Genomic DNA, 26,285 nt, shown 5'->3' on the forward strand with positions numbered 1-26,285 from the left:
TATAATTCTCAAAGTGTGGAAGAGAGTCCAAGGTGGACCATTTTGTTTGCGAATCTCATTGTGAAGTTGATAAAAACTCCAATTCAGTCTATAATTCTTAATTTTTCCAGTAATTTGCAAACACAACTAATTGATGAAACTGGTCTGTAATTGTTTGGATTACTGGGATCTTTTCCTGGCTTAGCTATTGGTATTAATATTACACATTTCATGCCTTTGGAAATAGGTATTTGGTCCAAAGATGATTATATAATTAATAGATATGGCTTTACCCAAAGGGCTGGATTTCTTGAAAGTTAAATGTGTCTGGTTTCAGTTCCAGTTTCATCAGAATAGATGGTCACCAAAACGTCAACCCCACTCTTCGTGGTAACCAAGCAGAGGAGTGGCCTCCCGAGAAAAAAATCTAAACTCAAGGTTCCGGGCAGGGATCAATCTGCCGTTATGTGAATGCTAGGCAAACACGTTACCACTGCAAGAAGGCCACAAAGAATGGGGACCCACAGCCAACTTGCTTATGAAGGTTCTGCACCAATGACTGGGAACTCCTGGGCAAAATAGCAAACAGCAATCAAATAGTCTGAGAATAGATAAAAAAAAAAAAAAATTAAATACGCTGTTTGGTACGCAAAGCATATGTCTGTGCGACCTCACGGCCAAAGTCAAAGTGGCTACTCAGTGAGCTGGTAAGGGTGGGGGGGGGGCTATCCCCATTACCCTACAGTAACTCATACTCCAATTACATGATGATTGTTTTTACCCACTTAAGAACAACTATTTTTTCATAATACATACTGATGTGAGCGAGTTTCAAGGAGGAAGGTAGCCAGATGAACCTCGTGTGAGTAAAGAAATAATACATTTTATTATCAAAATTCCACTACGATACGAAAGTAAAGTAAATGTTATATGTGTATTGAAAAAAAGAAGTGATGGTACCAGATGAATTGTATGTACAGTGTGAGTGATGTCAAAAGAACTTGAAACAATGAAAAATGTGGAGGCATAAAGAAATGATGAAAGGATTGGTATATGTGAAAGATAAATAAGTGTTTTGAGAGGGTTTGGTTGTAGTGAGAACAGGTCACATTTTGGTGAAAATAAGATTATAATTTGGGAAGTATTTGAAGGACAATAAAGGAAAGCTTGTTTTTAACTCTGATGTAATCGTCCATAATATGCCAATCTTATATTGGCTAGATATAATGACCAAAATCCAGAACATGTGTTTTCAAAACTGTGGCAGTATAGTAGCACAGTATCCATAGAGTACTGTATATGGTAGACCTTCTAGTTGCTTCCAAACAGTATGATAAATTACTGTGATTAGAAACTTTAGTTTCTCAAATGAGGTAAACATCATAGATTCTCATTTCAGTTCTCAATAAACTAATATTAGCATACAAGCCTAACTTTTAATCAAACATTTGATTATTGTGGATATAAAAATCAAATGATAAAAGTTTGTGGCAGGCATAACCACTTTAGTATTCCATCCAAACTTGAATGATACTAATTTGATTGTCCTGTCATTATTAGTTTGTAATTTAATAGGTCTTAATAGATACTGGTTAAACTCTGTCACTATTGCTCCTTGCTATGACTTAAACTTTGGCTATAAACAAATCATAAACAAGGCTACACTCATGTCTAGCTAGTGCTTAAACCTAAGTTTCATAAATTTCCTGGTGTATGGTTTATCTTTGATTTGAGACTCCTAATCATGGTCTAATTTATTTAGAAAATATAATTCAACAGGCTGTTTAAATGATTCAAAGTGTTTAAAGTTTGTATAGAATATTGAAGAGACTAGAACTGTATTTCTTATAGCCTTTTACTTCGAAAGTGGTCACAGTTGTATAAGGAAAATTAGGCTGAATGTTCTTTGAATAAGAATTATGTTAAAATAAATAAAACTATTATATTAATGAAAATGGTAAGGGCCATGGTTTCACAAATTTCCTTAACAGTGAAAAAATAAGGACCCTCAGCACACCTTATATAAGATACCTTATTCTACCAGTGAAGTGTGTCATTATTAGCATTACAATTATCATCATAATATTTGTTTTTACTGTATACATTATCATTATTATCATTACCATAAACTATTATCATTTTATTGCTATTACTATCAATATTAGTCAAGAATAAAACTTATATTTAGTAAAGCACTGTGCTACAAATATCAGAAGCAGCCTATGATGGAAAAAGGCATGCCGAAGTAAAAATTACAGTATAGGGGTGAAATAATAATAATAAACTAAAAATAAAGCAATCAAAGTTACAAAATGAGCTAGCTAAAAGTTCATTCCATAATTTGGTCAAAACTGGAATAAGCTTGAAGGATCATAGGGGTGGTTAACCTTACAATAAAGGCAAAACTGTTAGAATTAATTGCTTTCTCAGTACTGCATAGTGGACCATAGTCTTGAAAGATTTGAATACAATGTAGCAGTAATATTATGAAAAATTATATGGAGTATGTAACCAAAAAATGGTGCCAAATTAAATACTAAGATCTGAATAAGGATTTCTATTTTGATGACTGTTACCTGTAGGCCACATTGCTAACATGTACAAAGTGTGAGCTTCTCAACCTTAAATAGAAAATAAAGATTTTCTCTCTCTATCCCATATACTCTAACCTTCATGCACCAACTAGTATTTAGAATATCTAACAATTTTCTGTAAATTGTACATTTTATTTGATGTAGCCCGATATGGCTTTATGGTTCAGGCTCATACCTTACCTCTTGATGGCATACTAATTCCATCACTGTGAAATTTTGGTTAGCATTTTCAATTGTACCATAACATTTCCTTCTCAAGTAGTTGTATATTATTATACTTTAGTTTTGGTAAAGGTTTATTTAAGTATTTTTTGCATCTTTCCAGGTACAGTCAGGCTTTGTCATTAATGGAGATTAGGTAGCAGAGATATCAGCTAATCGTGCAAATCTGCAATCCATTGCTCCCCTTCTGGTAATAAGAATACAGTACACACTGATCTTGCCAAGGCACTGCTGGTATAAGGTTTGCCAAAGCTGAAAGATTTACTGTGCTTTGGCAAATCTTTCCTTGCCAACTTACTGTCACTCTTTAGGTCTACTACAGGGGGTTTAGTTGAACATGTTCTAAACAAAAACTTCCAAAAAATTAGGTTATACATTTCCAGCAGGTATTTCCTAAGTACAGCTCCAAAAGGAGGCAGGGGAAAATGTTCAAATATTGCAGAACTTCCAGGTCAGTATTACTGATTGGAGTCTGGCCATCATACATTAGCTATAAAGGACTTTCAAGTTCCTAATAAGACCCTGGTCCATCTGCTGGTTAAATGTCGTGGTGTTGGGAGAAAAGATAATGACCTTTCTATAATCATGGGGAATCTGCACAGATTGTTGATGTCAGGGAGCATTGTCAAGGGTCAGCCAGACCTTGAAATGAAACCCCATCTGTTGCAGATACCTCTCAGCCTTTGACAGGAAGAAAAAGTGGCACCAGTTCAATAACAGATCACAGATTGTACATACACATACATACATATACCAGGGCACTTCCCCCAATTTTGGGGGGCAGCCGACATCAACAAATGAAACAAAAACAAAAAGGCGACCTCTACTCTCTACGTTCCTCCCAGCTTGACAAGGGACTCAACCGAGTTCAGCTGGTGCTGCTAGGGGGCCACAGCCCAACCTCCCACATTATCCACCACAGATGAAGCTTCATAATGCTGAATCCCCTACTGCTGCTACCTCCGCGGTCATCTAAGGCACCGGAGGAAGCAGCAGGGCCTACCGGAACTGCGTCACAATCGCTCGCCATTCATTCCTATTTCTAGCACGCTCTCTTGCCTCTCTCACATCTATCCTCCTATCACCCAGAGCTTTCTTCACTCCATCCATCCACCCAAACCTTGGCCTTCCTCTTGTACTTCTCCCATCAACTCTTGCATTCATCATCTTCTTTAGCAGACAGCCATTTTCCATCATCTCAACATGGCCAAACCACCTCAACACATTTATATCCACTCTAGCTGCTAACTCATTTCTTACGCCCATTCTCACTCTCACCACTTCGTTCCTAACCCTATCTACTCGAGATACACCGCCATACTCCTTAGACACTTCATCTCAAACACATTCAATTTCTGTCTCTCCATCACTTTCATTCCCCACAACTCCGATCCATACATCACAGTTGGTACAATCACTTTCTCATATAGAACTCTCTTTACATTCATGCCCGACCCTCTATTTTTTACTACTCCCTTAACTGCCCCCAACACTTTGCAACCTTCCATCACTCTTCGACATACATCTGCTTCCACTCCGCCATTTGCTGTAACAACAGACCCCAAGTACTTAAACTGATCCACCTCCTCAAGTAACTCTCCATTCAACATGACATTTAACCTTGCACCACCTTCCCTTCTCGTACATCTCATAACCCTACTCTTACCCACATTAACTCTCAACTTCCTTCTCTCACACACTCTTCCAAATTCTGTCACTAATCGGCCAAGCTTCTCTTCTGTGTCTGCAACCAGTATAGTATCATCCGCAAACAACAACTGATTTACCTCCCATTCATGGTCATTCTCGTCTACCAGTTTTAATCCTTGTCCAAGCACTCGAGCATTCACCTCTCTCACCACTCCATCAACATACAAGTTAAACAACCATGGCGACATCACACATCCCTGTCTCAGCCCCGCTCTCACCGGAAACCAATCACTCACTTCATTTCCTATTCTAACACATGCTTTACTACCTTTGTAGAATCTTTTCACTGCTTGCAACAACCTTCCAACAACTCCATATAGCCTCATCACATTCCACATTGCTTCCCTATCAACTCTATCATACGCTTTCTCCAGATCCATAAACGCAACATACACCTTACTTTTTGCTAAATATTTCTCGCATATCTGCCTTACTGTAAAAATCTGATTCATACTTCCCCTACCTCTTCTAAAACCACCCTGTACTTCTAAGATTGCGTTCTCTGTTTTATCCTTAATCCTATTAATCATTACTCTACCATACATTTTTCTAACTACACTCACAGATTGTAGTAATATATAATATATAATACAGTACTGTATGTATCATATGTACAGTAGCAAAGTTTTTAAAAGGTTTTCAAGGTGTCAGGTTTCAGTTCCAACTCCATTTGAAGAGATGCTCATCAGAATGTCAGCTTGACAAGTCCAAACCCCCATCATGGTTCCTAATCACAGTATAGTAATAACCTCCCTAGTAAGTAGCTTTGACTCACAGTCCGACGGGAAACTCATTCTGTTGTCCATGCAAATGAAGGGCCAGCATGTTACTACTGTACTAACAAAGATTGATTTATCAAAAGCACGGTAAATGTTTCAACTTAGGCAAACCTTCTTTTATCAATTCATTGCTATTTTGAAGTCTGCCATGAGTGGTGAGTCACATAACGGAGCACATTGATGACTTGGTTAGGGTACTGAGAGATAAGAGATAATTTTCTTTTTTAATGGAGGTTGAGAAGCCTTATTTCAGTGATATTTGCAATGTGACCTACATGTAGGATTCCACCTAATATTTACAGACTTTTCTTCATTAGGTAACAGACCAATAACAGTAAAATGCAAATGATCACTCAAATTTATGTTATAACCTGCTTCAGATTTTATATATATCTTACAAGAGTATGATACATCTAGAATTACCTGGTGTCTTAATTACTAATTAAAGCATAATTAAAGGTCAAAATAGAAGGACCAACCTTGCTTGTTATAGCACCTGGAATCTGTGAATACTAAGTCCTAGCAATTATCATACTAATGTATGGCCTCATTTATCCTTTGTACAAAGGCTAGTTCAAAAGAGAAGATACGTGAAATATATCCTAAGATACGTTCATGCTACTCTTCACTCAACTACAATAATCTACTACTAAATTCATAATTGTTTTTGGCAGGGATACTTTTTAAAAATTTTGCGTATTTTTTTGGTCTTAACAGCTCCAATTCAAGAATGCATAACAAAATGTTACGAAACAACTTGAAAAAAACAGTGAGGGTAAGAAGTGCATTCCCAATTACAGTACTCTTCTGAAAGTACAAACTACATGTGTTGCAGGAAAAAAAAAAAAAAAAAAAAAAAAAAACACTTTTTTTGGTAAGGTACAAATATTTCAATAAAACCTCTCATTAGTAAATATACTGCAAGACCCAGCAGTGTTTACCAACAAGTACTGTGAGGAAATAATAATTACCCATTAACTACTTACCTTATCAATGTTCACTTTCCATTACAATTTCACAGGTCTTATCTAAATTTATAATTTCCTTTGTAATTGAAAGCAATGATTCTGAATTTACTATGAATTTTGATTATATGTATTTTCAATACAAAATACATTTATTTCCAAGAAAATCATATCTGGCAAATATATAAGCCCATTATTAGTTACAGTATTTTCTATTGTAATGAACTGCCATTTCAAGCATTTCAAGATAACATAGGAATATATATATATATATATATATATATATATATATATATATATATATATATATATATATATATATTCATATATATATATATATATATATATATATATATATATATATATATATATACACATATATATATATATATATATATATATATATATATATATATATATATACATATATATATATATATATATATATATATATATATATATATATATATATATATGTATATATATATATATATATATATATATATATATATATATATATATATATATTAAAAGTCAAGAAAATAACTTAGAAGTACATTTAATAATATAACCAATCTAAAATACCTAAGTTTTTTAGATATACTTTCTTCTAGGAAAGTATTTTGGTATTTCCCATGACCTAGCACATAAGTGATAAATCTACAGGTCACTATTGAGAATGAGACATTCCAATCTTATTTCAATAGTCTAAAACATCAACAGTTTATAAAAAATGTAAGGAAATTTCACAAGTTTAAAGTAAATGACAATCACAAATCCCAGTTTACCACTAGAAGATAATACAAATTTACTTCCTTTTTTAGGTTAATGTACTGTGTAATCTCCCAAGAACTTTCCAGTACGATGAAAAAAAATACCAAAATATGGTCTTTCCTGCTCCAGTGCCAGTGTATGAACATGCATAGCATGGACTCAGTGAGTATATGGGAGACCCATGGATTCAGGCTCTATTGAGTGAACCAATGCTGATACTGAGGACAATAGTACCTGTGGTCTTGTTTGTGCTCGACAACTATCTTTTATTCTTAGTCATACAAGCAGTTAGACCAAACCTAGAGCTAGAACGTTTGGACATTCTCCTCAAATTACAAGTTGAATACGGTTGATTAACTTATGATTTTTTTATTTGTTATGTTAACGTCATAAGTGAACTGAATTATTCTTCTCTGGATATTTATACTTTGAGTTTTGTTATTTGCTGTATGATTCATTTAATTTTGTTTTCTCCCGACAGCATGGGAAGAGTTTAGTTTTAAAAATTAACCTTTTTACTGCCTATGAGTATTGACATGGTTTCCATATTGCTAACAGATTCCAAGTAGTGGTTATCAGTTTTAGACTAGCAAACCATAGAATTGTCAGCATTTTTCGGCGCCTGTCGCAGTGCAACTTCTGACTTCCTTCATGTCAGTTTGATAAGCGTTTAGATCCATTATCTTATCGCCTACTCATTTTTTGTGAGTTTTAGCCTAATTCTGAGGCTAAGTAAATTACATTCTTTAACAGTTACAGGCATATTCACACCTTTACAGTCTACATTTTTGTGACTATATGGAAGTGTTTAGGTTAAAGCAATTTACTGCTTCTTTGCCTCTTCTGTTTTAAATATTTTACAAGAGCCTGTGACAGAATGATTGATGGAGACCTTGCCTTTCATATCAAGAGATTTGGGTTCAAATCCCAATGGGAAGTAAAATATGGAATTCCAATAAAATATTTTTATACCTATACTCACCTAATGTTCATATTGTTTCTTCTCTGGAAGATTGGTTTATTCGACATTTTAAAAAATTCAAATTCTATATTTTCCCATTTTCTTTCCTTTCAATAAAAACATGCCCTTAGTAAAGAAATCGATCATTCTAGTGGTAAGTGCAAAGAAGCTCAGAAATGATGCGCCAGTTTCTCTTTGTCCTTTAAGGTTTGGGAGGCAAAATGATCCCTATCCTCTTGATAACACAAGTCAGTGGAGAGGAGGGGGAGGGTGGGCATGTATATGAACATCACATGAGTATTGAAATAAATGTCATTAATATAATTCTGTTTAGTTCTGTCAACTTCCCAATTTTCATATTGCTGACTCCCAACCTCTGTCGGAGGTGAGACACCCCCGAAGAAAAGAGAAAAGACAATTTTAAGTAAAAGCATTAAACTGTGGTTAAGATTTACTACCTTGTCTAGATAACTTCCAACAAACCATTTTAAAATACAGTTTGGAATATGGGACTCCAGATTGTATACTAAAGCTAATCAAAATTCCAGACTGACACTTTTGATTGATTCCAAATATATCACAGTATTAAATGAAAAGCCCTTATACACATATATATAAGAGTTATGAATTATCTAAACTCAAAATTAACTAGGCCATGTCCTCTGCGACCCCCATGGGGCCTATAGCCCAACAATTTTCATAAGTAAACCAAGACTGTTTTAAGATAATATTTAGTGAAAAGAAACTACGTAAGCCAAAGAAAGAATTTTAAAAACTATGGAAAGTACCTGCACTCCTAATATCATGTACTTTTACTTTTGATTAGATCTGGAAATAACTCCTTGAGAAGTTCAAAAGCCAAACTTTAAACTAGGAAAGGCACATTTTTGGTCAATGCATGATTAGCGACCCTAATCCCACAAAACAGAATAGGGACACTACCCCTAATACCTGTAGTTTTGTCCAAATAATACTGACTAGCTCTTGCTGGACAATGAACCCTGTTTTCTAGTGAAATGTATTCATCCCTTTTCAGAGAAGGGATGTGAAAAAATTGATGCAAACTCAGCCTTAAAATAAATTTTGCCTCTGAAGGAAGACAAAAAGGGCAAAATCCTCCTGTGTTCCTCAAAACCTACTTTGACAGACAGCACTTGGAGTTCAATTGTGTGTTTAACTGAAGCTAATCCCAACAGGAAAAGTAGTTTACCTGTGTGATTTTTGGAGAAATATTTTCTAAAGGTTGAAAATTTGGCCCTTTTAAATAATGTAAAACCATATCTAAATTCCAGAATTAGCCAAATCCTCCAGGTACAAAAGAACTCTTAGTCCCAGGAACTTAACCATTACATAGGATAGGGGCCATCATTCTGGTGAATACCTGAGGGTCCATCCTGAGTCATAAACATAGGAATCTGAAGTGGTGAACCTTTAACCCGTTGACAAAATGAAGATATTTCCTTCAATCAAAATTATTCATTATGTATAATTTATGCATCTGAGAGGTTGATTAAAAACTTCCTATCTTTTTCCTTGACTACCCCGAGAACTATAGCGGGCATTTCCATCGAAAACTTTCAGAGCACTGTGAACTTGTTGAGGGCAATATATCTAGAGATGTCCTCCAACACCCAGACATTTTTTGGGCAAGGGATATCTTGTTGTAAAACCCCTCTATGATTTCTTCTATTACATTCTTCATCTTAAGGTTCACAATTCCTAGTTTTAACATCTGAGCTTTGCTGTATTTGTAACATAGCTCAGATACAGAATTGGTTTGTTTGACGAAGGATGATTGAGGGAATTCGGTAACCTACTTTGACCACATTTAGCATTCATGGATAGGGATGCAAGTTGTCCTAAAGGGGGAGAAACGGAAATGCCTTCCCCCTAATGAAATTTGCTGGGAAGAACCATCATACTGTTCATCAATAAGGTTTTACAAGTCCAGTTGACAACCCTTCCTGAACATTTACAATAAAAAATTCCTGATGCTCTATCACTGGAATGAGGGACTCCTTGCTGACAGTTCTGAGGTTGAAGCATTTGATACAAATGCAGAAACATGCTATTTTTATTATAAAATTAATTTTTAAATATACTTACCTGGTAGTTACATATATATAGCTTAAATCATGCGCGATGAAACGCGGGATTTAAGCTATGTATATGTAACTACCAGGGAAGTTACATATTTAAAATTAGTATTTCTAGAAACTAACCAAGACATCAGTTTGAGTTCTGCTCTCTATTCGGTTAACACTATAATAATTTTTACCATGTCTAACACAGGCCCCATAATTGGGAAAGAAATAACGCCACTTTCTCAAAGAATGACCTTACCGTAGAGGCACATACCGGCTCTCTTCTCTTAATCACAAAACACACAAAGGCTGATAATGAAGTGGATGTCTCATCTGAGACACTTTTATCTGAGCAGATTAGATAATTTAAAATCAAATTTAAATCCTGATGTATTGCAAATTTTTATTGTAAGAGACTAAATATAACCCCTATTATATAATCTGCGTAGGTAAGGGATTAAGAATACTCCCTACTGTACTTGATTACCCACAAACAGCATCTCTTTAGTCAATCAACTTGTAAAACTTGAATTCAAATATTTTTGTTTATGAGGCATAAGCATGAGGTCAAGATTGGAAATCAACTTGAAATTTGAGACAATATAAGGCAATTGATTAGAATTATCCAAACTCAAATGCTGAGATTTTCAAATCCTCATTTTTCTTCCAGCATAAAGAAACAGTCATGGTAAACGGCACATCTATGCTGTGCGAGGTTGCTGTTACGTTATAACAGAAAGACGAAATAAATGCAACTAACTTTATTTCAACAATTAATGAGCTTATATACAAGCAGTTCTGAGCAAGAATATCACAAAAGTTCAAACAGACTAATGCATGTAAAGGCAAATTTTAACAGGTTGTTGTCAGTGCTAGGGGAGAGCAAGGTATACAAATAAAAGATAGAAGGCTCAAGAACTAAATGAGAACTGGAATTGCTAGCATTTTTCTTAATTTGAGGGATCAATAGATCTACCCTATCCACCTTGAAAAGAACTGAGGTGTATAAACCGTCTTGGATATGTCTATTTTTGCAGATTTGGAAGAACAAAAGGATTCCAAACTTACCCGAGATTATAAGGGTATTTCTCAGCAATAAAGTCATGTAAGGTTCCAAAGGGGATAATGTCTCACTTTTTTTCTTCCTCTTCTTCTTCCCGGACAACAGTTTGAACCAAGGAAACATCAGCTGATGTCCTAGTTTGTTTACAAATAGAATACGAGGGCTGTTGCACATGTGCAGAGAACTCATTTTGGCAGTAGATGCACAAGCGATTACATTTACCTTGCTAGAGTTAGGTGAGTTTCCAAGCTAGATGGAGCACACCGTCATTTCAAAAATGATTCAAACAATCAACTTTTATTGAAACTTCCATACACTCTACCAGGATTTAAGGGAATCATAAGATATACCACACTATCCACATCTGTATTAAGAGATTGCATAAGAACTAAGGGAGGGATATCAGGATCTAGACGACCAACTTGTTCTACCTCACAATCTAGTTGTCAAATAGAGCAACTAGGATTGCAGGAAAGCAAGGGATTAGCAGTGGAAAGGTCTAAAGTTAATGAAGAATGCCAAGCTCTGAGAGGCTTTCAAATCAGTACTGAAAGAAACACTATTAACCATAGACTGGACTTGAGAAATTAGGTAAGCTTTCTATGATTATAATTTTTGCTTTCAAGAGAGAATTTCTCTTGACTTCTGAATTTCAATATAGAAGTTAGTGATGTAAAGAGCTTTTGAAGCTAATCACGATTGAAAATTGGCTTATTATGGTAATTATCTAAAGATGGAGGGGGCATAACCATTGCTGTCCCTGCTTTGATCAACTAACCTAGTCTTGCCTGGATATCCCCCTGAACTTAAAGCAGTTTTCTTCTGCACTTTGAACTTTTAACTTGATTGGTAACCATTGGAACAATTCTTACGAACACTTCATACAGTAATTGCTAACAAATCCAAGGGAAGACATCTTAATGCACAGTAATAGGTAAACAAACAAGAGAACTTCTGAACTTAAACAGTGAAGACATTTAAAGGACAAAGAGACTTTAGCATGTCAGTTCTGGACTTCTTACCACTAACTGCTAGAATGTTCCATTCCTTTACTAAGGGCACATATTCACTAAAGGGAAAGAAAAAGGAAAATTTTAACATTCTAATAGTAACTGTTGATTAAATTCAGTATCTAAAGAACCAAGGAAGGTTCACAGAAATAATTGCAGTTGTCCAATAAAACCTTTAAATATACCCTGTAAAGTTGTTGTGCACGTTTACTTATGATGCTTTACAGGCCTTTGCCAAAACAAAATTTGAGGTAAGACTGATTTTGATATCTAGAAGGTACAAGTGGAAAAGTCCCTCTGCAGCAATCCTCTATGTGAATCTGTCTTTCTTCAATCCTTAGTGGATAGGGCTAATGCCCTAACAGTTAACACTTTCCTTCCACGGAAGTGAAAAAAAGCTTTCAATCCCTTCCAGTAAAGAGAAGAGTGCTGAAATCCGTCGCCGATAAACATGATCCTTAAGCAGAAGAAAGTCTGAGGGCAGCAACACCAAAGCTTTTGCATTAGCCCTCCACATCACTGGAAGCTTCTCCTTGATCACTTTGTGGGACTTGAAGGCTTGAGGAGTCTCCGAATGATACATCACTAGGGGCTTGACCTTACAATACCCACTGGTGTTTAAACAGAGTGAAGGGTAAGCCTTTCCTTCACAGGCTTATGCCTGGGCAGTTTTTCTTCACCCGTAATGTACATTCAATAGGTATTTTCTACCAAAAAAGCCCAGTTTCATCACAATTAAAGACTTGCTGAGGACTGTAGGATAACAGTTCATCAGACAACCTGCAAAGAGGCCACCTGCATTACACCCTCAACCCAAACCACTCCTGACAGCAAACAAGTTTCCTTGGGAAGATAAAAGGCAACTTTCTCAACCTTTAACTTAGACAGAACCCCAGCTTTCAGAAATAAGAGCACTAAAGGTAGCTGAAAAAAGGCCAGGGTGTTGGTTCCTTTTGCAGAGGCTAAAAACCTCAGCAATGAATATCATGTCAGGGGTTGTTTCTGTTTCAAAGAGCAATGAACCTTTTCTCAGTGGGAACAGAGCAGTCTCAAAAGGCCTGGGCTAGCCGTGAACTTCCAAACTTCTTCCACAACACAAATTCTTTCAGGAAAAAATTTCTAAAATTTCAGGGTAGGCTTTATAGTCAACTAAAAAACGGGCCAACGCATCTCTAATGGCAAGGGTGTTACTGTGGCAGCATGGATAGATGAGTCAGAGTTGATGGTGGTCATCGTTGGAGGATAAGGCATACAGCAAGCTGAGCTGGTAGGCGGGCTGGGTGTTTGGGGCATTCCGTAGATCACCAATGTGATGGGAGTGGAGGAAGGATTAATACAATGGGTTCACATAAGGGTGAAAATTGTATATTTAAATTCAATGGCTTTTGTTAAGGTTGACAATGACATAAAAATAGGAAATATATTAATGGAATGATAATAAGACTTGAAATTAGCTTGTTACATTCAACAACGTTTTGGTCCAATGGTGGTTGCAATGTAGAAGAAAAAGAAGATAGGACAAACTTCTTTTTTGTATGTGTATTACTTGTTGCACATGAATCACAGATTTTTCCTCCAACCCTAAAACCTTTTTCAGAAAAATTGTTTCCTTATTGGCCCCCTTTGCCAATAAGCAATTTCAAGACAACGGGTTGGTCTGGTCATAATGTGATTATAAGATACTACCTGAAAAAATATAAACCATAAAACATGCATGTGTAGTGCTCACCTTATTTGTGGCACCTATGGGAGGAAACTTGTGCAAAGAGGAAACCTTTCATCCTGGTCCCTAAACAAAGCACCATGACAGACATTTAGCTCTCTCCCCGGGTACCTTTTTTATGAGGTGAGCATCAAACGTGTCATTTTATTCTCACCCGGATACACAATAACTGTTTGCTTAGTTGTAGATGATTGTCCCTTTTGGTACATGAGTCTACTCTAATGTTTCTCTGGTATTGGTTCCTGGAGACCACACATCACATTAACCTCGATAAAGGAAAAACTTAGTTTTGAGAAGTGCTGTGTAGTCTCCAAACCATCCCCCTTCTCCCTAGCTACATGTATAGAAGAGAGGGATATGAGTCTTAACCAGACTATAGAAGATAGTAATTGAGGGCAAACTATTGCCTTGGTACTATTGTCTCCAGTATCACAGTACTCTATAAGTATTAGCATTGGTGATGACGTGCAAGCGGTTGTCTGACATCTTTCAGTATAAGAGGTACTTAGACAAGTTCAGTATAGCCAGAATTCATGGGTAACTGAATCCGTACTATGTATGCTGATACACTGGCCATGCAGGTTGTTTATTTTTTGCTTTGTTAGGGATTCACTCTTCTAGTCTTCCACAAAGGAGTACTTGGAGACCACAATGAACCTTCCAAAATAGATTTTTCCTTTGTCAAAATTCCTTTTTTGTAAGGAACAAAGCCTGAATAAATTACATACATTGCACTTCATAAGAAGATACTGGTTAATAGTTAAAAGATTATAAACAGATCGATACTCAGCCTTGAATTATCATTACGCAAGGCATTCAAGTTTTAAAACTATGGCTTTAAAGACTTGCTTTCATGCTCTTACCTAATTGAAAAAAAGCATACAATGCAATAAAAAAGCATCAACAAGAAGGGGAAATAGAACGGCAAAACATATAAATTCTTTTACCTTGCGGGAGACTCGAATGCAGAGTTAAAGATGGGCAATACAACTGATGCTCTCGATGAGCGAGGAGGATAAGAAGGAAGAGAACGTCGCGGTGGAAGCTGAGTGGAGTTGGAGCTCATAATCCCTTCTGTTACATCTTCACCTCCATTGGTACAACTGTCATCTGCTTCTGAGAAAAAAAAAAAAACAAAAATTAACAGATATATTTAATATCACAATAATTTTTTAAGACTTTTCCCATCAACTTATTCATTACTTAAAAACCAGATGAGACATTTCACAAAATTAAATACAGTACAATGAAAATTAACATTATCTTTATTTCTGCAATAAGATTAAACAGTAATTTTCCCTCAACTTACCATAACGTTTAGTACACACAATACATCAATGTTTTTATCATTCTCAATCAATTACAAATTTTCTATACCTACTCTAAATGGTGACTTGTCATTCTTTATGAAGTACTTAAGAGCTGACATTTTTATACTCAAGTTCACTTTCACATACTAAATATCCATAATCAACATAGCTTTTGCTTACCACAAGAATTCTAAAACTTGTTATAAATTTTTTCAAGCATCAAAAAATCTTCAGTTAGAAAAATTTACTGATTAAAATACATCACTTATAATGATGTATAAAATATTAGGCAACGCATTTAAAACATGGTAACAATGTAGAACCAGTAAGGGGCATGTATAAAACAAGTTGATGTTTCAGAAGGTAGAGAATCTTGATAAAGGAATACTCCTGAAGGATATCTTCCTCGTGGCCAGAAGGGTGAGGTGGAGTGTTGTGCAACACCAGCAGACAATTCAGAGGGAGGCTCTTCTCTTCCAAACATTTTTTTACAGTTGGACTGAAACAGAGGTTTACCTACTCAACAAACAATAGTCTCATTAACCCAAGCTTTTGCATTAGCCCTCCACATCACTGGAAGCTTCTCCTAGATCACTTTGTGGGACTTGAGGCTTGAGGAGTCTCTGAATGATACATCACTAGGGGCTTGACCTTACAATACCTAATGGTGTTTGAACAGAGTGAAGTGTATGCCTTTCCTTCAGAGGCTTATGCCTGGGCAGCTTCTCTTCAGCCGTAATGTACATTCAATAGGTATTTTCTTCCAAAAAAGCCCAGTTTCATCACAATTAAAAACTTGCTGAAGACTATAGCCTTCCTGGATAGTCAAATCGTCAAACGTCTTAACAAAGGCTTCGATCACTTTTGAGTACAAGCTGGCAGCCTCTCCATGCCGCCCCATCAAATAAATATCAAACTGTCTCTTTAAACCAACCGCATGATGCCTTGAACTATGGAGATGCCTGCTGCGATGCTGCTTATCCTGTGTCGTCTTCGGTCTGAGCATGCACGAGATTACTGAAAAAGGCGCTGGCCTTGTGGCAGATTATCGTCTCAGTGATCATGTCTCCAGCGATTACCTTGTCCTTAATCAAGAGGAGAAAGAGTCTCTCCATTTCATCAAAAATGTGGCTCCTCTTACTAGAAAAGACAGTCACACCCCTAGTAGGTGTTGCTGCCTTGATGACTTTCTTCTACTTAAGGATCATGCTTATCGTCAACGGACTTCAGTACTATTCCTTAGCGATCACACTTGACTTTAAGCCAGCCTCATAGTTCTAGATTATCTCAAGGTTTGTCTCCAAAGAAAGTATCTTTTACATATACATTTTCTAATTGAAGATATTCCTACATTACAGGAACCGAGAGGAACTGCATTCTTGACAATGGTTATTCAAATCCCAAGTTTCCCCCTGGCACATAACGCAAAGGAAATAGGTATCATTATTGTCCTACAATGAATCCCTTGAAAAGCTTTCATAAGAAAACATTGCAAAGCCAGAAGAAGACATTCCTTTTACTATAAAAATTAAATTGGGTTTCTATAAAAACTTCCTAACACAAAAATAAAATATGAAGCATTGGCAAACACATTAGGGTGAATGTCTGTTGAAGAGAAAACTGAAAGACAGAGTTATGATTTACCAATGTGGAAGCATTGCCATACTCTGCCATATGAACCTAAATCTAAACTAAAGTAGCAGGGCAATTACAAGGAGAGAAAACATTAATTTTTTTCAATTAAAGGGTAGAGATTGACATTTAACCATCTTGAAGAGAGAAGAAATATGTATGGCAGGTGAATATAGAAATGAGTAACCTTATTATTAAACTTCTGATTATCTACAGGTTCAAACTGAGGATCTCTCAAATAACTTAGTATAACAGTTCAATTTATCAACAGTACTGTAATTGTATATTGAGCAGGAGGCTTTTCAATAATAAATGAATCAAATACTGTAGCATCTTTTATCAAAACATGGGTAGCTAAACTCAAACCAACATGTTGCAATTCTAAATTCAACATAGATCTATGACCCTTAATTGATGGAGCAGAAACTGCCTTTTCACATAGAAATCTCATGAATTTAATGTTTTCAAATTGATTCTAGTTGCTGGTATATTCTACTTTTATACCAAGAAAATTAAGTATGCTGGAATGACATGAGAAGAATGAAGATAGAAAATGGAAGGTCAGCAGGTTGGAAAGCATCGCAAATGTCAAATATCAAATTTAGGGCTTATGGAAGGGCCAAAAGAAATGAGCTATTCTTGAAATTGTGTGATTTGAATAGCAGTCATAAGAGATGCACAGGTATCCTAATAGGTTACAGTCCATTATTTATAGACCAGATTTTAAGAAATGGTCCCGACTAATAATCGAAGTATCATAGGGATTTTCCACTTGCATAAGATCTACATTCAAGATTACTTAACTGGTTTTTTGGGGTAACGAATGTTTAGATGAAGAATGATTTGTTCAGCTTAATATCATTTAACATAATAATTTTGGCATTTTCTAATGCCTTCTTTATTACTAAAGTGAGACAGTTCAATCTTTGGGTTCACTAATGATTTATTAACCCTTTAACCCCCAGGCTATTTGGAAATTTCCAACCCTTAACCCCCAGGGGGTTATTTTTTTCCCAGCACATTTTGCAGTATATTTTTTTTAAATTACTCTAACAGCCTTAATTTTTGTCATAGAGAGGTCAGGTTGGTCTCATTCTCTTGGAAAATGCCTGAATTTTCTCAAAAAATTATCAAAAATATGAAAAAAAAATTTTATAGCATTTTTTTTGGAAGGACGTACCGGTACATCCATGGGGGTAAAGGGATGGCTTTTGTGAAACGTACCAGTACGTCCTTTGGGGGTAAAAGGGTTAACCTTTTAGGCAATAATGTCAATGCAAATAAGCAAGGGAACTTTATCCTTCGGCAGATTTGCTCAAGAAACTTCAACAATTACTTCACTAATCAATCATCATCTCTGAACTTATCCCTCTTTAACCTGATATCTACTGACATAAAAAATAAGAAATCTGCCATTTGCGTAGGTACATAAGCTTTTAAAATCTGTACTGTTGAATTGTAGCTTATCAAATTAGTCAATATTCAATAAAAGTTGAACATTAAACAGAAATTCTTTGGCTGGTCACATGTAACCAATCAATAAGAAAGAAAACACTTGTATATAAATATATAAAATACTTTTACTACCCTCAATATAATTAGCTAAATGAAGCAGTGCTAATTACACCATACAGTATTTCCAAAATCTACCAATGAAATTATCAATGAAAGTCTAATAATGAATAGAACATGAAACCTAAGAAAGGTCTAAAAGAGATCAAAAGCGCAGTGAACAGCAAATATAATACTGCAGTCATGTAAAGCCAAAATGATAAGAAGCAATTGATTCACTGGATATTTACTATTATGAGCACTGTACTAGTCTTCAAAGATAAAAGAGTAAATGATATCGATTATAACGAATAAAAGATGATTCACAGGTACCACACAAAATTAATACAAAGCAGGGAGCATCATGTACATCTCTGATTTAAAAATATTGTCCAATTATTATTCATTATCATCATCATCTTGATATCTTGAACTTCAGACATAAGAAACTTAAAACTTTTAACTAAGAACAAGCATCTTCTTTTCCTTTGTACTCCTATGCAAAGGATATGCAAGAAGCTTTCAGTCACCCATTCTATTAGCAACTCACAGAAGGTAATATATTTCTGACATTTATTGTGTATGAGGACCCTATTAAAGTAAATCATCTTTCGGAGCAAATCTTCACTTTGAGGCTAAGATAAGAAGTTGGAACAAAACTTGAATTATGAAAAGTTAAAAAAAAATAATTTTTAGTTAATCCAAACTAAAAATAAAACAACTGCAGAGTAACCATGTCATGTGTAAATAATCAAGATTAATGCACAGAGAACAACTTTATGAACAACAAAATAACTTCAAACAAGCATTAATTAATTTGTTTCTAGTACCTCCCTGATAAGGAAATTATTATGTACAGTTAAGCCTTTTGCTACTCTAAATCCAATGTCTACCCCCATAATTTCATCTGCCTTGTAAAAATATTAATAAAACCCAGATTATCTGGCAGGTGAGAATTAAACCAAGGAAAAAGATCACTATAGATATGACTTAATTTTGTAAAGTTTCATGAATACATGAAATAATATTTTCAGTTGACCTAGAATGCATGCATATACAGTTGGTTTAGGCACAAAGGTCAAATAGTCTACAACACTGATTAATGTGTGGTGCACACTTTGATACAAGAAAATAGCAAAATATGATACAGTATACTGCAATGCTGACATAAAAAAAATGCTTACTAAGTATACATGAGAATGCTAAGAAAAGTGAGCTAAATTGAGTGTATGTCTGCTCAAAATTATGTGATACAATCTGTGACTCTAAATGCTAGAAGCTTCATTTATTAAAGGTGTCACAGGTGAATAAATTGAAATTAGGATTGAATAAAAAAAGCTTATCTGGTAAAAGGTTACCTATCAGTTTGTGGCTGGGCATTTTTCTTAGTGAATCATATAATTAGCAAACAGTATGGGGCTCATATCAAACATGGTTTTGTAGTTTCTAGACTGGAACTATCATGACTGTGTACCTTTATTTCCAATTCTAATGACAGGCTTACAACATTTAATATTCAAGGACCCTTGCCTATATTTACGTAACACTTTCCATATACTTGAAATAATTTTAATATCAATAAACTAGTCTTCGACACTGGCCAGATAAATTGCAACCCTTAAAACACAAAATATAATTCCCATAAATATGTGATAACTACTTAGAATATGAGAGAAATGAGAACAATACCATTAGGCTTAGGTTTCATAAAAAATTCACAACAAATTCATTTGATGTCTCCATGGATATTAGGCCTTGAATTCTCAATCCAAAAGAAAATAGTCTGCTAGCTAGCAGCACTGCATATGCCTCTCACATATTTAGAGGTTGCAAACATCAGTGAGACTTACTTTTTGTCTAACATGTCAGTGACAAAGTATTTAGCTTCATAAACATTACTTTCCATGAACAATATCTTCAAGGTAAAATGATTAAAATGTCACCTTTATGGTCTCAAATGAAAATGATAAAATAAAACAAATATGCTCTTGCTGCAATGTACACTTTCATGGGACTGCTTTACTCCCACCCACTTACCATCACCCAAGAGGTAAGAGGGAAGAGAGTATGTCCCTGGAAAATAAATATCATCAAAAGCGTCTATTCAGATTATTCTACTTTTTGCATTTTTTCTCTTTGTGCAATGTAAAACTTTGTACTTTACAATATTTTATAGTGAATATTTACATTACAATGTTACTCTTGCATGTTTTCTGTTAATAGCTTAAAGTTAAAGGTAAAAGTGTCATGTTTCAGTTCCAGTTTCATAAGAATAGATGCTCATCAAAATGTCAGCCGGGCAAGCCCAACACCCCACTGTGGTGCCCAATCACAGCTGTGGACTCACCAGTAAAAAAAGGCCATGAAAAAGTAACCTGCAGAATACCAGAGGTTACATTCCTCAAGTCACTATTGCGCTCACCAACAAATATTCTTTTCTATTGACAAATTTAGTATCCATGAAAAATCCAGGGCAAACTAGTATATGTGCCAGGCATTTCTGAACCTTGATGATATGACATTAAGATGGTCGGGCCTTCATTGTAATTTACAGTAACTTAAGGGTGTGTAGTGCTTGCTTCCATTGAGAAATGGCAAATATATTGACTTCTTCATAATAGTATCATTATTATTATTACTAGCTAAGCTACAACCCTAGATTGAAATGCAAGATGCTATAATCCCAAGGCCTCCTAAAACAAAAAATAGCCCAATACGGAATGGAAATAAGAAAATAAATAAATTACAAGAGAAGTAATGAACAATTAAAATAATTTATTTTAAGAACAGTAACAACACTAAAATATCTCTTTAATATATAAACTATAAAGCCTTAAAAAACATGAGGAAGATAAATAAGATACAATAGTGTGCCCAAGTCTACCCTCAGGCAAGAGAACTCTAACCCAAGACAATGGAAGACCATGGTACCGAGGCTATGGCACTACCCAAGACTAAAGTCTCTCTTCTTCCCTTACCAAGAGGAAAGTAGCCACTGAACATTTACAGTGTAATGGTTAACTTTTAGAGTGAAGAAGAATTGTTTGGTAATCTCAGTGTTGTCAGGTGAATGAGGACAGAGGAGAATGTGGAAAGAATAGGCCAAACTATTTATTTTATGCATAGGCAAAGGAAAAATTAGCCATAACCGGATAGAGGGATCCAATGTAGTACTATCTGGCCAGTCAAAGGACCCAATAACTCTCTAGTGGTAGTACAGTCAAGTCCCTATTAACATGAGTATTGAAGCCTGATTTTATTCAAAATCGTGTGGTCCTCCAACTGTAGGATGACAGTCCCACTGAAAAGTGTGAAACTCCGATTTTGACTCCCGAATTGCAACACGAATGATGAAAGCACCTCCATCGATTCAGGAGGAATCATGGGTTCTCGGTCCCGCCGAGTAGCCCACCTCTAGTACTTTCCAGACAAGCCCAGAGACCCATATTCATGGAGATGTGTTAACGGGAATCATGCTAACGGAGCATAATTTCTCCACAAGAAATAATGGTAATGGGGGTTCATGCACCTGGACATTGGGAAAGTTATAAAAATGTAGCAAGCATTCCTTAATGTAAAGAGGGGGAGAAATTTTTGGACATTTCTATTTAATTAAATTTCCATTAACATAATAAACGCATATATCATATTCTAAGATTTTTCCTAAATTGCATAAGACAATGAATGCATAAGAATTGACTATCTGATAAAATAGCTTATTTATCAATGATAGTCATGAGATTACAAGCATTTGAATAATGTTTTACATCAATTTCCCTTCAAAACTACCTGCTACCCATAGCCTGTTAAAAAAAATTAGAGAAAATACGAAAGTAACATATCAAATTATGTCATTACATTACCAAAGACACTTTACCCTTAAAATACATTACGGTTGTTAGCCATATACTCTCAGCACTAAAGTACAGTACACCATTTTCATATGGTGAAAGAACAAGCATCAACTAAATTTTCAAGGTGAAACTTCAAATTACTACATGTCTAGCAATACCAACATATTGGTGCAAAACTTCCTTGACATTTTTACCATCAGAATTAGGGCCCAGTAGATTTGCAGTTGAGATATTTTCTCGCCAGGCATCCAACATCATAAAATGGTTAGCCAGCACAAGCACAGGATCACGCACAGGATTCAACTTGCTATCATCTTGCTCCTCACCTCTGGGATCTTTATAATACTCATAGATTGTTTCACTTTTTCAATAACAGACACTATACAACATTTAATTTGTACATACAAAATATAAACTAATCAATTTGTTCTAAAAAGTACAATGAAAATAATGTATCAAACAGATGTAAAAACAGATCTATAACAAGGTTTCAAAACTTTCATTGTAATGAATGTAATTTTATGTTGACCTAATATCTAATAATTTATAGTAAGGCATTAATTTTCCTTATGTAAACACTATAATCTTGAAAAAAACTTTGAAGACCCATAATAGTTGACCAAAATAATATGGAACACAAAAGATGAGTAATTAGCTGTCTTACAATTGGTATCAACATGGCATCCTGGTTTCTATTCTCTTATTTAAAGGTTTAAATGTTACTCATGAATGGCACATGCAAGGGACAGGACAATGCCTTAGAAACTGATCATATATATACATATGATCAATGACCAAAGCCCCTTCTCCATGAAGTTAGGACCAGAGGGGGCCAAGCAATGGCTGCTGATGATTCAGTAGGTAGGCCAGACCTATAGGCTTTCCCAAAAAATCCATCCCTAGCACACACAGGTTACACGTACTGCTAAAAACTGTTGAGCTTGAATGTGTCTCAGACCCCGTCCTGTCTTGGGTTAGAGTTCTTTTGCTTGAGGGTACACTCGGATGCATACTTCTATCTTGTTTCTCTTCCTCTTGTTTTGTTAAAGTTTTTTTAGTTCACATAGGAAATATCTATTCTTAATGTTGTTACTGTTCTTAAAACATTTTATTTTTCCTTGTTTCCCTTCCTCACTCGGCTATTTTCCCTGTTGGAGCCCCTGTGCTAATAACATCCTGCTTTTTCAACTAGGGTTGTAGCTTAGCAAATAATAATAATAAAAAAAGATTGCCCAGCAGGGTCCTTTCCAAAAGGCTGCCACAACATATTTAGTCAAATCATGCATTAGGTTTCCTAGGCTTTTAAATATATTTTCCCTTATCATCATTTGCCTTTTCTTCATTTGAGTTTGAAAAATACAGTAAGGGGATATCTTATCAAAACATATTTTCTTTTGGAGCCAATTTAATATTTTGCTATCTAAGTTTTTTCCAATTTAAACGATAAACTGCATATCTATCCCATTCTCGACAGCCAATTTACTTTTGAGAACCACATAAGGTTTGTGACTTCTTCAATTGCACAAAAATTGGCTTACTGAGAAAGTCTTTTAAGAATTTTTGGTGATCAGTCTATTTTGAAGAAGTGTTTTAATTCTTTCATTTTTCTTTTTTTGAGTATTGTTCTCCTGTCTGGTCTTCAGCTGCTGATTCTCATCTTAATTTGTTGGACAGGAACTTAGGGTCTATTAAATTTCTTATTCCTGAACTAGATATTAATTTCTGGCACTGCTGTTCAATTAGTTCATTATGCATGTTGCATAAGATTTTTCATAATTCTGATCATCCTTTACATTTAGATCTTCCCGGACAGTTCAATCCTGTTTGTAATTCTGGGCATGCAGTTAATTCTAATAGTCAGGCCTTCTCCATCATAAGGCTCAATACTACATAGTACTCTAGAAGTTTTATACTAGTTGTGACCAAGTTGTGGAATGATCTTCCTAATCGGGTAGTTGAATCAGTAGAACTTCAAAAGTTTAAAGTTGGAGCAAATGTTGTTATGTTGACCAGGCTGACATGAGTCTTTTTATAGTTTATATATGGCATATCTGTTTTTGACGTTAATAGTTTATATATGACATATCTGTTTTGATGTTGCTACTGGTTTTAGAATGATTTATTGATAATTTGTTCTCATTATTTATTTATTTCCTTATTTCCTTTCCTCACTGGGCTATTTTTCCCTATTGGAGCCCTTGGGATTATAGCATCTTGCTTTTCCAACTAGGGTTGTAGCTTGGCTAATAATAATAATAATAATAATAATAATAATAATAATAATAATAATAATAATAGATTACTGTATTAACTTTGCAAAAAAGTTCCTCTGATAGGTTTTTTTCGTAATCCAATTCAGAGGTTCTCTCTTCCTTTTATATGTGTCTCATTGTTCCAAGATTCTAGAAAATAAACAGGAGTTACAGGATCTCATTTAACCTCAATCAAAAAAAGGAAGGCAAGACATCATGGTCCCTGCCTTTGAAGAGGAGAGATGGAAGGGGATTGAAGTCATGGCTGGCTAGATTTTAGGTCCTGGCCACATACTCCCGAAGCACGGCCATGGAGATCTTTTATCCTTCAAAATGACAGGAAATGAAATGCAGTTTTCCAACTAACTTCACCAGGGCTACTATGAGTTTGAAAGGTTCTGTTTAAGAGACTTGTTGACTCATGAAATGTTTCATACAACTAGAGCTCTCTAGGAAGTCAAGCATTCCAGGTAGGTTGAAAAGCATGTGTGCTCCTTCTGTAGATCACACCTTCTAGACAGCAGGGAATTTCAGGTGGGCACCTCATCCCTCCTACAGTAGAGTCTCAAAGGAGAGCAGCAGCTGTCCAAATAGTGCAAAAACCATTGCATGACATTATATATAAATTGCATCGTTATTAATGGCCTAAAATTACACTTCTAGAGAAGGTCTAGGTGATGGGGAAGGTTATTGCTGTATTCAAAGACAACAAAATTACTTTCCCTTATATTAGGAACCAGAGGCATCAGGTCAGAATGCCTATTTCCTTTCGTTCAGAATTTTCTGCATTAAACAGAGATGAGGAGTATTACCTTACTTCTTCATTTAATTCCAGGAAATTGAATGTTTAGCCAACTAACTTAGCAGTAAACATCAGGTTCCTCAAAATGAGTAATATCTGCATTCACTAGTTTGTATCAAAATATAGAAGTAGCTGGGTAAACCCAATAAAAAGAAAGATGGAGGTATTCACCTCACAGGTAAATGCAAGATTATTCTAAACAAGTGGTCTCTTCACCTGTTAATTCATCCAGAAATATGAAAGTAGAGGGAAAATTTAAACTTAAATATGTTTACTAATTAGCTAAATAAAAAGATTGGAGAGGTTTTGCCCGTCAATTTAGAAACCTCTAGCTGCCATATTTTCAAGTAAATCATTAATATGTTTAGCAGGTCATGGAATATCCATGTGATCCTAATAGCCCTGGTTTGGCCTCAGATGGAATGGCTCACAGGTCTTTGGCCTCTGCTCTCATAAGCACAAAGATTATCATGTAATACAGATATATTCAATAAAAAAACACCCAACAAAGTTTGCCTAAAAATAGTAAATACGATCCACAGAATGCATAATAAAACATAAATGTGAAAATCAAATCCTAAATTTTGAAAAGAAAAGGATGAAGAAAGTTAAGGGAAATGCTTCCCTGAGAAAGGTTCCTACAACATTTAGCAACTGAAAATGAAACAGTCCTAAAGTAAGCACTTATAGTAGGTAGGGGTGGTTTCCTATAATTATAGATACTTCATATCATCTTGCTATTTCTTCATTTACTACAACCAGGTATCCATTTGCTAAGTGTGAACTTTGCAACTATGGTCGAGTAAGTGTCCATTTGTATGATCCCAATAACACTTAAAATTCTAACAAAGTATTTTAATAAACATGGATATAGAAGGCAACAATTTTTAGCTTGGAAATGAGAAACGATACGAATGTATGGAATTCTAAAAAAATATATGGAACTTTAAAAATACTATGCTAAGCAAGTTTAAATATTAATATTGACAATGGAGTCCATAAAATACTTTGCTATTTACC

The 26,285-nt window shown here is 35.2% G+C and overlaps 1 protein-coding gene across 1 annotated transcript in view; it reads right to left on the bottom strand.

Annotated features, from left to right (window-relative positions):
* tweek (transmembrane protein KIAA1109 homolog tweek) overlaps window positions 1-26,285 on the bottom strand; it is a 789,520-nt gene that overhangs the window by 351,140 nt on the left and 412,095 nt on the right. The window contains 1 exon segment of the mRNA XM_068348609.1: window positions 14,812-14,980. Within this exon segment, the coding sequence (XP_068204710.1) occupies window positions 14,812-14,980 (169 nt within the window).

This window comes from Palaemon carinicauda, chromosome 24 (assembly GCF_036898095.1).
Source record: "Palaemon carinicauda isolate YSFRI2023 chromosome 24, ASM3689809v2, whole genome shotgun sequence".
Lineage (NCBI taxonomy): Eukaryota > Metazoa > Arthropoda > Malacostraca > Decapoda > Palaemonidae > Palaemon > Palaemon carinicauda.